The sequence below is a fragment of the Danio aesculapii genome, chromosome 15 (assembly GCF_903798145.1).
Source record: "Danio aesculapii chromosome 15, fDanAes4.1, whole genome shotgun sequence".
Classification (NCBI taxonomy): Eukaryota; Metazoa; Chordata; class Actinopteri; order Cypriniformes; family Danionidae; genus Danio; species Danio aesculapii.
In genome coordinates this window covers 5,058,259-5,072,282 of record NC_079449.1, presented here as the reverse complement: position 1 = coordinate 5,072,282, position 14,024 = coordinate 5,058,259, and the positions used below count along the sequence as shown (strand labels likewise).

Genomic DNA, 14,024 nt, shown 5'->3' with positions numbered 1-14,024 from the left:
TATATATATATATATATATATATATATATATATATAACTAACAGATGTGACCGTTTAGTAAAATAAATTAGTTTATAATCAGATAATCAGTTAAGATAATCAGTTTATAACTATATTATATATTGTTTAAATGATTAACTATAGTAATTAATTTTAATGTGACACATTATTGTTTGCTTTTTGTATTTTACAACAAACTTATTTTAACCAAGTATGATAATATTAAGATCCAGAATTTGTTTATTACACTTAATCCTACAATTAGACGGTCTGACCGTTTTCTTTGTGTATGTGGACACATGAATAAAGTCATAAGTGTCTTTAACCAATTATTCTTATTTACATAATTTGGGTTCAGAAACTGCAGAGATGTTCAAATGATCGTTCCGATATAATAATAATGACTGAAATGGGAAACCATATTTGTGAAATTCAATAGGTGGCGATAATGCTAAGGAGTTTAATGCCTAAATCGTGTGTGCTAGATTGTGTGTGCCTGAAACGTGTGTGGTTCTGCGGTTCTGCAGCTGGATATATCTCGCCAGAACGGCTGTCTTCGTTTTTGTTCTTTTAACCCGCCCACTGCCAGTTTAGCCAATTATATTTCAGCACCCCGGGTTGCCTAGGTGGAAAACAGAGTATTTCATTCATTCATTCATTCATTCAGGAAGGCTCTCAAGGCATGCGTTCACAAAAACAGTGCAAAGCTAAACGCTTTGAGACTCATCGTTGCAACTTCACAACAAATGCATCAAATACTCATTTATAAAAGTTCTTACTGTAGTATTTCTCACAAACGTTATGTGAGATCTGCTTCCTTTACATCTGTCTGTTGTCTGAGGCAGCCGAGGGCGGAGACTGAGGCATGCTGACAGGCACATGGGAACGGTGGGCGGGGAGGACTAGCCTTAAAGGCGCAGTACACAAAAACAGCAACAAGCTGTTTAGACCTATAAAATACAAACTAGTGACAGCTATAATAAATAATCTGATGGGTGTTTTGAGCGGAAACTTTACAGACACATTCTAGGGATCTTAAATCTGGAAAAGGGGGTAACCTAGGTGCTTTTTAAAGCAAATGTTGCAATATCTTTTAAAAAAGTCATCACAAAATTTAGGCTACAATTCTTTTTTTTAAATTGTCCATACAAAATCCAGGAGGGAATAAACAATTACGTTTAACCACACACACATTTACTTCCATGCAATAAGAAATGCATAGCCTGTATATACAAATTTAATTGTACTGTGTATACAAAGTTGTACAGTACGTTTAAAGTCTGCATGAACTGGAAGCTGCGAGGTTTTTTTTGTTGTTGTTGTTCATGTTGTGATGAAGTTCCTCAAGAAACGGAATACTAAATGAGAAAACAGTGGGTGTGGCTTGTTTTTTTTTTACTGCAAGCTGATTGGATGAGGTAAAGTAAGCATTTCATTCAGAAAGATCTCGGGGAGATCGGTTTGTTGAGAGTTATTACAACCTAACAGGCACCGCCTCATCACCATTTCTGTTTGATGTAAAAACTGACAGTTGAAGAGGCGTGGTTAAGTATGTTAGCCACGCCCAATACCTCAGACAGACGTCATCTGAGAATTCAACTGAAAACAAACAGGAAGTGCATTCAGTTTTACATTATTTACATTTAGTCATTTAGCAGATGCTTTTATCCAAAGCGACTTACAAATGAGGACAAGGAAGCAATTTACACAACTATAAGAGCAGCAGTGAACAAGTGCTGTAGGCAAGTTTCAGGTGTGTAAAGTCTAAGAAGCAAAGCATTAGTAAAGTAAAATTTATTTATTTTTTTTAGGAAGGAAAGTGGAGACTAAATAGTTGAGTTTTTAGTCGTTTCTTGAAGACAGCAAGTGACTCTGCCGTTCTGATGCAGTTAGGGAGTTCATTCCACCAACTGGGCAGATTGAATGTGAGAGTTCAGGAAAGTGATTTCTTCCCTCTTAGGGATGGAACCACGAGGCGACGTTCATTCACAGAACGCAAGTTTCTGGAGGGCACATATATCTGCAAAAGTGAGAGCAGATAAGAAGGAGCAAAGCCAGAGGTCGCTTTGTAAGCGAACATCAGAGCTTTGAATTTGATGCGAGCAGCAACTGGCAGCCAGTGCAAACGGGTGAGTAGCGGAGTGACATGTGCTCTTTTGGGTTCATCAAAGACCACTCGTGCTGCTGCGTTCTGAAGCAGCTGAAGAGGTTTGATAGAACTAGCTGGAAGCCCGGCTAGTAGAGAGTTGCAGTAATCCAGTTTGGAGAGGACAAGAGCTTGAACAATGAGTTGAGATGTATGTTCAGATAGGAAGGGTCGGACCTTTCTGATGTTATAGAGTGCGAATCTGCAAGATCGAGCAGTTCTAGAAATGTGATCAGAGAAGTTTAGTTGGTCATCAATCGTTACTCCAAGGCTTTTTACCATTTTGGATGCAGTAATGGTTGCCCCATCCATCTGGATTGAAAAGTTATGGTGAAGAGTCGGGTTGGCAGAAACTTCAAGCATTTCCGTTTTCGTGAGGTTAAGCTGGAGATGATGATCTTTCATCCAGTGTAAAATCTCTGACAGGCAGGCTGAGATGCAAGCTGGAATCGAGGGATCATCAGGGTGAAAAGAGAGGTATAGCTGGGTATCATCAGCATAGCAGTGATAGGAAAATCCATGTTTCTGGACATTATGAGGGCAAACAATTGTTTTTTTTTTTCTTAATAACATGCACAGATGAATTGTTCACCACAAAACTAGCAATGTGAGCTAACAAAATCAATATGGTTAGTTTTGATTTCATGTGTACTTTAAACTAAACCATCTGTAACTAAATCACCCACAAACCCCTAGTATCATGCCGATGAGTTTAATCATCTTCTCTCAGATTTTCTGGAGCAGGTAGATAAAAAATACTGTCATTTACCTTCCCCCCTCTCTCTCTCTCTCTCCTCATGATCTGCTGTTGCGTGGGCGATCTTACATCTCTTAAGACCAGCAATGAGGTGAAATGCCATCCAATTAACATACCAGAAATGAGCAGCATTAGTCATCAAGACAGACCAGCTTTAGGAAAGAAACCACAGATTCCATGCTTTAAAAATAAGGGTGAATTGTTTTGTATCACTGTAATGACAAGTGTTTTGAACCATGGAGGAAACCTCATATAATTGTTATGAGAATGACAATATAATAATGAACCGTTAAAAGTCTGCATGACAATGTACAGTGTTTATTTTCATAGCGCACAATGTTAGTTGTAAGTTTAACAATTAATCTATTGAATGGGGATGCTCAAAATAACCGTTAACCGAAAGGGTGCGTTTTTAAACCGATTAATGGTATCAGTTAAACGATTCAAAATATTATTTTACAATCCCTGCAGGGTTTAGCTCCAACTTGCCTCAAGACATCTGCCTAGATGTTTCAAGTATAACTAGTAAGACCTTGATTAGCTTGTTCAGGTGTGTTTGATTAGGGTTGGAGCTAAAATTTGCAGGACACCGGCCCTCCAGGAACATGTTTGGTGACCACTGGACTATAGGGGCCCTGTCACAAGTTGTCATTTTCATTCAAAATGAACGAATGTGCAGATACAAAACTGACTTTACTTCATATATGTTAACACCCGAGGAGATCTCGTGAATGTCAGATAACCTGCTGCCGAATCTAAAATAATGTAGGAAATTAAATATAAAAGGAATGTGGATGATGTGTCTAGATGATTGCAGGAACTAAGCAACATAACGGTCCGTTAATAAAGACGTGGTGTGTTGTTTTTATTTATTTATTAACAAGAACCAGTAACTTTACAGTTTTATTTGACAATAAAATCACTTCACATTAGCCAATTGTGCCCCAAACCTTACTCTTTTGTTACACACTCAACAGTACATACTTTTAATTCACAAACAATGCCTAATTTTGGTGCGTTAGTGAGTATATGTATGTTGAGACGCAGCAAAAAGCTTCAGATTTTTTGCCAATGTCACTCTGCTGTTGTTTATTGTGTGTTTCCACATACCTGTGCAGGTGATCTGTTCTCAGCCTGAAAGTTACAACCTCCGCGAGGCTTTGTGTGACGGGTCGCCAGAGGGGCCGTTACTGCGCAATCCCGGCGACCACGACCGGATCCGGGTCCCGCGGCTGCCCACCTCCGCTGATGTAGAGTCGGTGCTGCGGCTGACGGATTACGAGACCGGGCAGATGGACCGACGGGCAAACCTGAGCTTTAGGAACGCGCTGGAAGGTACAACTACACCTGGGGTCACGTGAGCGACATTTAGTCAGCAAAACGTCACGACAGCGACAGCCAGTTATAATTCTCTGACTTTATTAATCTTTTGATTATACTTACCAAGTTTCATATCCATCGTTGTAAATTTGCCAGTCAGGAACTTCGTTTCTTAGTGGTACTTTAAGAACTAGATATATAAATACCATTAAGGAGAATACAAACAAAAACTGTTAACTGTGTATTTGTTTGACACGTTTAATTTTTGGTGAGTTAGCAAGGCCTAGCATTATTTGGATTATTTTTTCATTTATTTGTTATTTTGATTATGTTGTTTTATTGAGTCTTTGTACTTTTATAGAACTCTATTATGCTTTTCATATTTTTTATGTACACGTCCGGTATTGTTTTGTATATGTCATCAAGCATTAATAATAAAAAATATGAATTAGCATTCTCAAAAAAATATCCCTGACTTTTACTGCAGAGCTGAATTTTGATGACACTCATAATGAACGGGAAAACAGGCCACTTTGCATAATATTAAAATGGTTTTGGCATTAATATGAAGACTTTTGCAAGACTTTATTAGCCACTATTAAAGCAACAATTGATTATTTACCTCAGATAAAAATAATAATAATAAATCTGAAGCATTTAATGTTTGATTGCCTGCGAAATGCTCTCTCTCTCTCTCTCTCTCTCTCTCTCTCTCTCTCTCTCACACATATTTATTAGTTTGATAGTAGTTTTACAAACTGTATACATTTAGCTGTTCAGATTTTTGATCTGTTTTTTTTAACTATTTTTCATTTTGAAGCCAAAGATCCATAACTCAAGACTTTAATAGCTACTATTAGAACAACAGTCGATCATTGATCTCTCAGATTTTTAAACAAATCTGATGCACTATAAGGGCTCTATTCTAAATGATCTAGGCACAAAGTCTAAAGCGCATGGCGCAAAAGTATTAAGAGCATGTCCGAATCCACTATTTTAAGGCCAGAAAAATGCACTGTAGTTTTGTGCTTATTCTCTTAATGAGTTATGGCTGTGTTTTGAGCATAACGTGCATCAAACTAATCAGAGTGTCATCTCCGATTCCCTTAGTCAGTTGTGTCACACCATGGCGCATTTGCTATTTACATGGCAGAGTTTGTAAGTGGACAAACTGAACGCTTCACAAGCGAGAAAACAGTTTATCCGACAATCTGCAGCGCGAGGATAAAAAACATGCCTCCTCCACTCAGCCTCTATACTTTCTCTTTACTCCTTGGAAGGACATGGTGGAAACTCACTCCACTGATGATATCCATTAGCTTACATACTTAATTTTGTTTGTTAAGCGCAAAGATGTTTCAAAACTATTTCTAAATTCAGTTTTAATTTCCAGCAAAGGAATAAATGAACAATAATGAAGTGTGCTCTTAATACTGAGTTATATCCAAACACACGTCCTGTTCTTAAGCCCCATATGCTGATGCAGACTTCTCCAAAACCCCACAGGAGGACAAATCTAAACTTGTTTTTAATCTAATAAACATAAATATGCATATAATAAATAATACTGGTAATAATAATACCATTATACAAATGCAGATTGTCATGAATAAACTGAAAATAGCCCCCCCGAGATGAAGAAATCATGGAGGCAGGTTTTTTTATTTATGTAGAAAATAATAATTATTATAATATTTTAATCCTTTAATTATTTTTACATATGTAGAGACAGTTGTGTGTTGCTGTACATCCTGTGTTTATTAAGCATTTGGATCTTCATAGCCACATATTTAACGCGCTCTGCGCTGGACTTTAGACCAGATATTACTTGGTCAACAGCGTGGTCTAGCTATTTCAGTTTCTCAAAATAGCCACGCACCAACAATGCGCCTTAACACACCTCCTTTATAGACCAGCACACCCATGAGTCCACAAAGTGGTGCAAATGGACTTGCTATTAAAACACCGTGGCGCAAAACGTGAAAATTAGGGCTGCACTGTCTGAAAATAGCAACAAATCGCACAAAACACGTCTTGCGCCTTATTGCACCGGGTGTGTGATAGGGCCCTTACTGTTTGATATTGAGGTAAATCCAGACTTTTCTCCCTGATAATATAATTTCATAAAAGTATTCTTGTAATTTTCACTTATTTCAGAAAACAATACCTTATTTACTTGTCTATTAAATGCTTCTTGATTTATGAATTGTTTAGAAATTGTGACTAGAAACTAGACAAAAAAAACCTATGTATTTTCTGGGAACATTATGGTTACTGGAAAAAAAATGTATTACAAAAACAGATAGTGATAATGCATTAACGTATAAAAAAACAGATGAGGTTCTTATTTGGTTTTCAAACATAACCATATGGTAATGTTTAGGAAACATTGTATGTTTGCTGGGTTTTTGCTTTATCAGAATGGAAAAGCACTGTTGCATTAGCTATGTTGTGAACCAGTACTGTAAAAATGTACAGGTTTCCATATTTTATGATTCATGTTTTTACTTTTCCCCATTTATTTATGCTTTTGACTCGCATTATGGGTCCTTGATCATTCATCCAACATCTTTTAACCTTGAAAAGTTTGATAAGTAACTTTTATTGACATTTTTAATTGTGTAAAGTGATATATTGTCTTGGTTGGTGTTGTATATTACGTTACAAAAACCTTGTAATAAACTGCCAGTGCATTTCCTGTTATTTTACACTCTTATTTCTCCCTATATATTATTTCTTAAACATGATATTATACTAAACAACTACTAAAATGTCAGTAAAAGTCCCTTTGTTAAACTGTAGAGTTGAATTTTCAACATCAAAAGTCGACAGGGCAGAGATCAACATCCCATAATGCTATTTACAACCATAAGTGAAGTTTAGTTATAAACAAATTTCGAGAGGATCGAGGATCGCGTGCTTATGATTGCTAGCGGCTGGATCCGCATTATCCAATTCTCAATGCACCAATCAGATGACTCCTAAGCTACTACAAATACCCTGGGTTACGTACCACCGCTATCTTCATTTTGAAGAATCCCCCCATCCACCCCTACTCCTCCTTCTTCCTAGATGGGTGACACGGTGGCCCAGTGCTTAGCACTGTTGCCTCACAGCAAGAATGTCTCTGGTTCTAGGCTTTACCAAACCAGCAGACATTTCTGTGCGGAGTTTGCATTTTCTCCCTGTGCTCACGTGGGTTTCCCCCGGGTTTCCTGGTTTCCTCCCACCGTCCAAAAAACATGCAACATAAGTTAATTGACTAATCCAAACCGGCACTATAGACATGCTCCTAGTAAATGGTTATCTCTCAAGAGCAATCACTGGCTGTTCATTGGTTATTACAGCGGGGGAGTTCTCGAGATCTACCTGAGCTCAAACTCCCTTCTCGCCTTGCAACGGGAGGGAGCCCCGGGCTCGAGGATCTTATGAGCTCAGGGCTCTCTCCCGGGACAGCATGCCAAACAAGCTTATAATTAATCATCAGCTAAGTGTGAACTCTTGAAATAAACAGAAAACAATCACAAAATACAGTATTTTTGTCACTGTAAATAATGACCAACATAAGAATTAACTTCACTTCAGATTAGCTTCACAGCATCACCTTTATTCCTGCTAAATTCAATATATCATCAACATCTAACCTTGATTTTGCATGTAATTTCGCAATGACAAACACCTTAAGATTGTGAAAGAGTGTGAGAGAGTGTGAAGTGCTGATGAGTTACACTTCATTTTCACATCAGACTCACCTGTACACTGGTGTCCGCAGGTTTTGCCAATCCTGAGACGGGTTTAGCAGTGACGGGTCGCAGTTTGATGCACAACTCTTTACACGTCTTCATGAACGGCTCCATGTCTTCAGTGCAGGGATCTGCCAACGACCCCATTTTCCTCATACATCATGCTTTTATTGACAGGTAAAATCAAATGCATGCACACACTCCAGAAGTGTGAACGCAAAAAATGGCGTAGAATTAAGTTTTACTCAGAAATAGATGGTAAATTTTACAATCATTAAGCAACATTTAACCATAAAAATTTAATGTAGAGGCCAGCATGGTGGCTTAATGGTTAGCACTGTCACCTTACAGCAAGAAGCTCACTGGTTCGAGTCCAAGCTGGGTCAGTTGGTATTTCTGTGTGGAGTTTGCATGTCCTCCCCGTGTTGGCGTGGATTTCATCTGGGTGCTCTGGTTTCCCCCACAGTCCAAACACATGCACTATAGAGGAATTGAATTTGCTAAATTGGCCAGAATGAATGAATGAATGAATGAAAATCTAATTGTGAAATCAAAATCATGAATCAAATTGAATCAGTTGATTGAATCATTACATCCCTAACAACTGATTTCCAGTGTGTGCTTGTGTGTTTCAGCATCTTTGAGCAGTGGTTAAGGAGACACCAGCCACCCCGCACACACTACCCCACTGCCAACGCCCCCATTGGACACAACGACGGATACTTCATGGTGCCCTTCATCCCTCTCTACAGGAATGGAGATTATTTCCTCTCCACTAAAGCCCTGGGATATGAATATGCATATTTACAGGATCCAGGTGAGTTATTAGCATAGATATACTCTCTTTAACCTGATCTGCATCATTCTAGATTAACTGGGAATTACCTTTTTTGTTTGTTTGTATAAAATAGAGATTATGATTCTTACACAATTCTGAATGGTCAATTTTACATAAACGTTTATTATTAGAGGTTCTGACCATTGATTTTTTGCTTCAGCCTATTTTTTTAAATATTATATTATCTCATTTAAATTCTTTTTTTTATCTTTAAATTAATGCTTCAATAAATCAGTGACGAAATCTTTGGTCTGATAGCCCCACCTTAAGCAATGATAGCTCAGCCCTAACAAACTAATAACTCCTCCCTAGAGAAGGACTAATAGCCCCGCCCTATAGGACTTATAACTCCTTGCTTAAGGACTTATAGCCCCGCCCTAAGGGACTGATAGCTCAACCATAAAGGACTGATAAACCTGCCCTAAATGACTGAAAGCCTCACCCTAAATGACTGATAGCCCTGCCCTAAAGGACTAATAACTCCTCCCTATAGGACTGAAAGCCTTACCCTAAATGAATGCTAGCTCCACCCTAAAGAACTGATAACCTCGCCAAAAATTACTCATAGCATAGCTCCACCCTAAAGGACTGATAACCCCGCCCAAAATTACTAATAGCTCCACCCTAATGGACTGATAGCCCCGCCCAAAATTACTGATAGCTCCACGCTAAATGACTGATAGCCCTGCCCAAAAGGACTGATAGACCACCATAAAGCACTAATAACTCCGCCCTAAAGGACTAAAAGCCCCATCCAAAATGACTGATAGCTCCACCATAAAAGACTAATAACCCCACCCTAAGGGACTGTTAGCCCCGCCCTGAAGGACTGATTGACCTGCCCTAAAGAACTAATAACTCCTCCCTAAAGGACTGATAGCCCCACCCTAAAGGACTGATGGCTCAACCATAGAGGACTGATAAACCTGCCCTAAAGGACTAATAACTCTTCCCTAAAAGACTAATTACTCCTCCCTAAAGGACTGATACCCCCACCATAAAGGACTAATAACTCCCCCCTACAAGACTGATAGCCCCGCCCTAAAGGACTGATAGATCAACCATAAAGGACTGATAAACCTGCCCTAAGGGACTAATAACTCTTCCCTAAAGGACTGATAAACCTGCCCTAAGGGACTAATAACTCTTCCCTAAAGGACTGATAGCCCCACCCTAAAGGAATAATAACTCCTCCCTAAAGGACTGATAAACCTGCCCTAAAGGACTAATAACTCCTCCCTAAAGGACTGATAAACCTGCCCTAAAGGACTAATAACTCCCCCCTAAAAGACTGATAGCCCCGCCCTAAAGGACTGATAGCCCCACCCTAAAGGACTAATAACTCCCCCCTAAAAGACTGATAGCCCCGCCCTAAAGGACTGATAGCCCCACCCTAAAGGACTAATAACTCCTCTCTAAAGGACTGATAGCGCTGCCCTAAATGACTGAAAACTCCACCCTAAATGACTGATAGCCCCGCCCTAAAGGACTAATAACTCCTCCCTAAAGGACTGATAGCCCCGCCCTAAGGGACTGATAGCTTAACCATAAAGGACTGATAAACCTGCCCTAAATGACTGAAAACTCCACCCTAAATGACTGGTAGCTCCACCTAAACTAACTGATATATCCCTGCCCTAAAGCATTGATAGCTCCACCCTAAAGGCACTGCATGTGACCAGAAGTGAAGAAAAGTCTTTTCGAGGGGGAGGGAATGTTATTATATTTGATTAAAGATTCTGAAATACATTTTTACAAATTAAAGTGCACCGATACATTGTTTATAACAAGCACTATTATTTATATAAAAATAAGAGAGAACGTTCTGATTCCATTCTGTCTTTGAAACCCTAATGGCGGTGTGTTTAAATGGAGCTTGCGATCTTTCCTCGATTAATGGCGCTCCCTCTCCTGATTGGCTGCAGGTCAGCGGTTTGTGCAGGAGTTCCTGACGCCGTATCTGGAGCAGGCTCAGCAGATCTGGCAGTGGCTGCTGGCGGCAGGTATCCTGGGTGCTGCCGTAGCAGGAATAATCGCAACGGTTTTCGCAGTGGCGTGTCGCAGACAGACGAGGAGACGGAAGCTGTCGTATGGAGAGAGACAGCCGCTCCTGAACAGCAGTGAAGAGGAGGGTTCAGCTTCATATCAAACCACACTGTGAACCGAAGCAGGACGGATGCGCTGAAACGAGTCATCTGGTCTCGCCTGTAAACCTGAGGGTTGTGTTTGCATACTGCCAAGTGCACTACATGTGTTACAGTACTCGCAAGTTTGGCCTCAGCAAGAGAAGGATGCAAACATGTTGATCAAAACTGACGGTAAATGCAATAATAATTTATTCTATGTTAAAGGGACGGTTCACCCAAAACTGAAGATGTCATCGTTTGCTAACACTTAAAGGGACAGTTCACACAAAAATGAACACTTCCTGATAATTAACAATTAGGAAGATTTAGAGCTGAATTAACAGTATTTTGTGATTCACAAGTGTTTTCCGTTTGTTTACGGTTGTGAATTGCATTATGGGATGTTGATCTCTGCTCTGTCGACTTTTGATGTTGACAATTCAACTCTACAGTTTAAAAGCCGGCTCACACTGTGAGATTTTTTATAATCCTGAACGATTGTAGCATGTCAGACTGCACGAACGTGGCTATCATGTCACATTGTAAGATCTCAGCTAGGGGTGGGCGATATGACCTAAAATTAATATCACGGTATTTTTCATCTTTTGAACGGTGACGGTATAATATCATGGTATTACTTTCAATAGCAAAATAATATACATCTCAAGGAAGAACGGACAAAAGAAAGTCTCACTTCTATCACTCTTTAAAAGTTTTGGTTTGGGTCATTGTAAATGCTCAGTCTCGTTATGAGCTGATCTTCATTTCTCTGTGTTGGTGGAATAAAGCAGGCGAGTCAGCCGCACCAATTTATAAGCAGACAGCAGGATTCTCGCGATGACCACCGGCGCAATACCGCTCTTTGTTATGAGCCGTAGTTTCAGTGTAAACTTAGTAAAGGTGAGTTTTTTTGGTGATAATGTGTACAGTGTTAGATTTTATATTTAGCAGACATTTGCGCTGAACACGCGGTGAATGCAACGCATCGAGATTCGGGCACCTTCTCCGAAAACACTCGATTGATCTCAGCTGGCGGATCAACATTTACCTCATGTCATGATCGCTGTCATCTGCGCCATTATTATTATTATTATAACTTTAGGTGAGGTTTGCAAACCTCTGCACTTTTCACTCTTCAGCCGTTTGCATTTCCTGCAGTAACAAAAGCTCCCTGTTATCTGACAGCGGGAAGCGTTGAGTGACTGACAGCTAATACTTCAGCAGGGTAGAGCGATTCAGCAAGTTTTTAGAGAAAATCAAATCAGATTGCACTACAACCATTATATTCAGACACACAAATACTCCCAAATATATTATAAGGGCGCATAGATTAAATTTCGGGCGCTCATGCGACCAAAATGGTTGCAATTTCGAGCCCTGTAGTATAAGGACATGTATTCAGACCACAACTGAACGTTTGAAGAAAATTGAATGCCTTATTATTTAGAATTAGCTATTATTGATGTAAATGCAGCCGTTTAAGGTGCATAATTGATTTATTACGGTATTGACGGTATTAGAAAATCCATGTCGTGGCGCAATGTCACACCGGTGATGACTATGAGTTTCTATTGGTTCTTTGACGCTCATGGCAGCTGTGGTCACACTGCAGTATCTTCTGACACTGCTAGAACTTCATCTGAGGAAAAATCTGATCGCAATGAGCATTAAGCGGCTGTCTGTGAACATGTCAAAGCAACGATCTAAGATCACTGATTTTAGCCTGGGATTTCAGGAATCTTTTAGGATTCCCTAAATTTGTCTCAGATGACAAAATCGTGGCTGAAATCTCACAGTGTGAGCAGGGCTTAACAAGTGACTTTACTGACATTTTAGTAGGACCAGGACTACAGTGGTTCATATAATGGCAGTGAATGGTGACAGGTTTTTTTTTTAAGATCAAAAATAAACATAAAAATGAGTCCAAATCAATAGCCATAGCTCCTGATCACACACTGAGGTCTTAGGAAGCAAAGTGATTGGTTGGTGTAAGAAACTGAACATTATTAGCAAATATTTCAATTTTTGGACTACAATTGGACTACAGTAGCATGTGTGCCAAGAATCATTTAAGCAAGGTGGATTAAAGCTAATCATTTTGTAAATAACGTTCACTTTCTAACACAGACCAATTGTTTTGCTTCACAAGACCTCAGTGTGTCATCAGGAGCCACGGCTGTTGATTTGCACTCGTTTGTATGCGTTTATTCTTAATCTAAAAAAAACCTGTCACCATTCATATCATACCAATCACCAAAGACCACGAATTCAGCTTGAAATCTTCTTTAATCTTCTACCGAAGAAGAAATGAACAGGACATTTTAATTTTGGGGTGAACTATCCCTTTAAGTAGTAGTAAACATCAGTGAATTTATCTTCCATTGAACACAAAAAGAAGATATTTTGAAGAATGTTGGGGAAAAAGAAGTATAATATGAATACTATCCGCTTGTTAAGTGGTGACGTATGGAAAACTGTTTTCTGGTCCAAGCAGCCACTCATTTGAATTGAGAAAACATTCATTTATGACCACTTATTAGTCATATCACACATTAAAGTGAACCTGCTATACAATCATATTGTACACAGCAGTCTCTGGACTTGCTGCATCACAGACATCAATATTTGAACAATTTATAAATCACTTTCTGGCCATCAGGCATATATATATATATATATATATATATATATATATATATATACAGTTGAATTAGCCCTCCTGAATTAGTTGCCCCCTGTTTATTTTTTCCCACAATTTCTGTTTAACGGAGAGAAGATTTATAAACAGAATAGTTTGAATAACTCATTTCTAATAACTGATTTATTTTATCTTAGTCATGATGATATATATACAAATAATATTTGACTAGATATTTTTCAAGACACTTCTATACAGCTTAAAGTGACATTTAAAGGCTTAACTAGGTTAATTAGGTTAACTAGGCAGGTTAGGGTAATTAGGCAAGTTATTGTATTTATTGGTTTGTTCTGAAGACTATCAAAAAAATAAGCTTAAAGGGGCTAATAATATTGACCTTAAACTGGATCATAAAAAATTTAAAACTGCTTTTATTCTAGCCGAAATAAAACAAAT

The 14,024-nt window shown here is 38.8% G+C and overlaps 1 protein-coding gene across 1 annotated transcript in view; it reads left to right on the top strand.

Moving 5' to 3' along the window:
- tyr (tyrosinase) overlaps positions 1-13,123 on the top strand; it is a 19,178-nt gene extending 6,055 nt beyond the window's left edge. Inside the window, exons 2-5 of the mRNA XM_056473295.1 lie at positions 4,022-4,238; positions 7,996-8,143; positions 8,602-8,783; positions 10,730-13,123. Coding sequence (XP_056329270.1) covers positions 4,022-4,238; positions 7,996-8,143; positions 8,602-8,783; positions 10,730-10,965 — 783 coding nt within the window. The 3' untranslated portion in view covers positions 10,966-13,123. The remainder of the gene's footprint in view (positions 1-4,021; positions 4,239-7,995; positions 8,144-8,601; positions 8,784-10,729) is intronic.
- Positions 13,124-14,024: the final 901 nt, after the last annotated feature.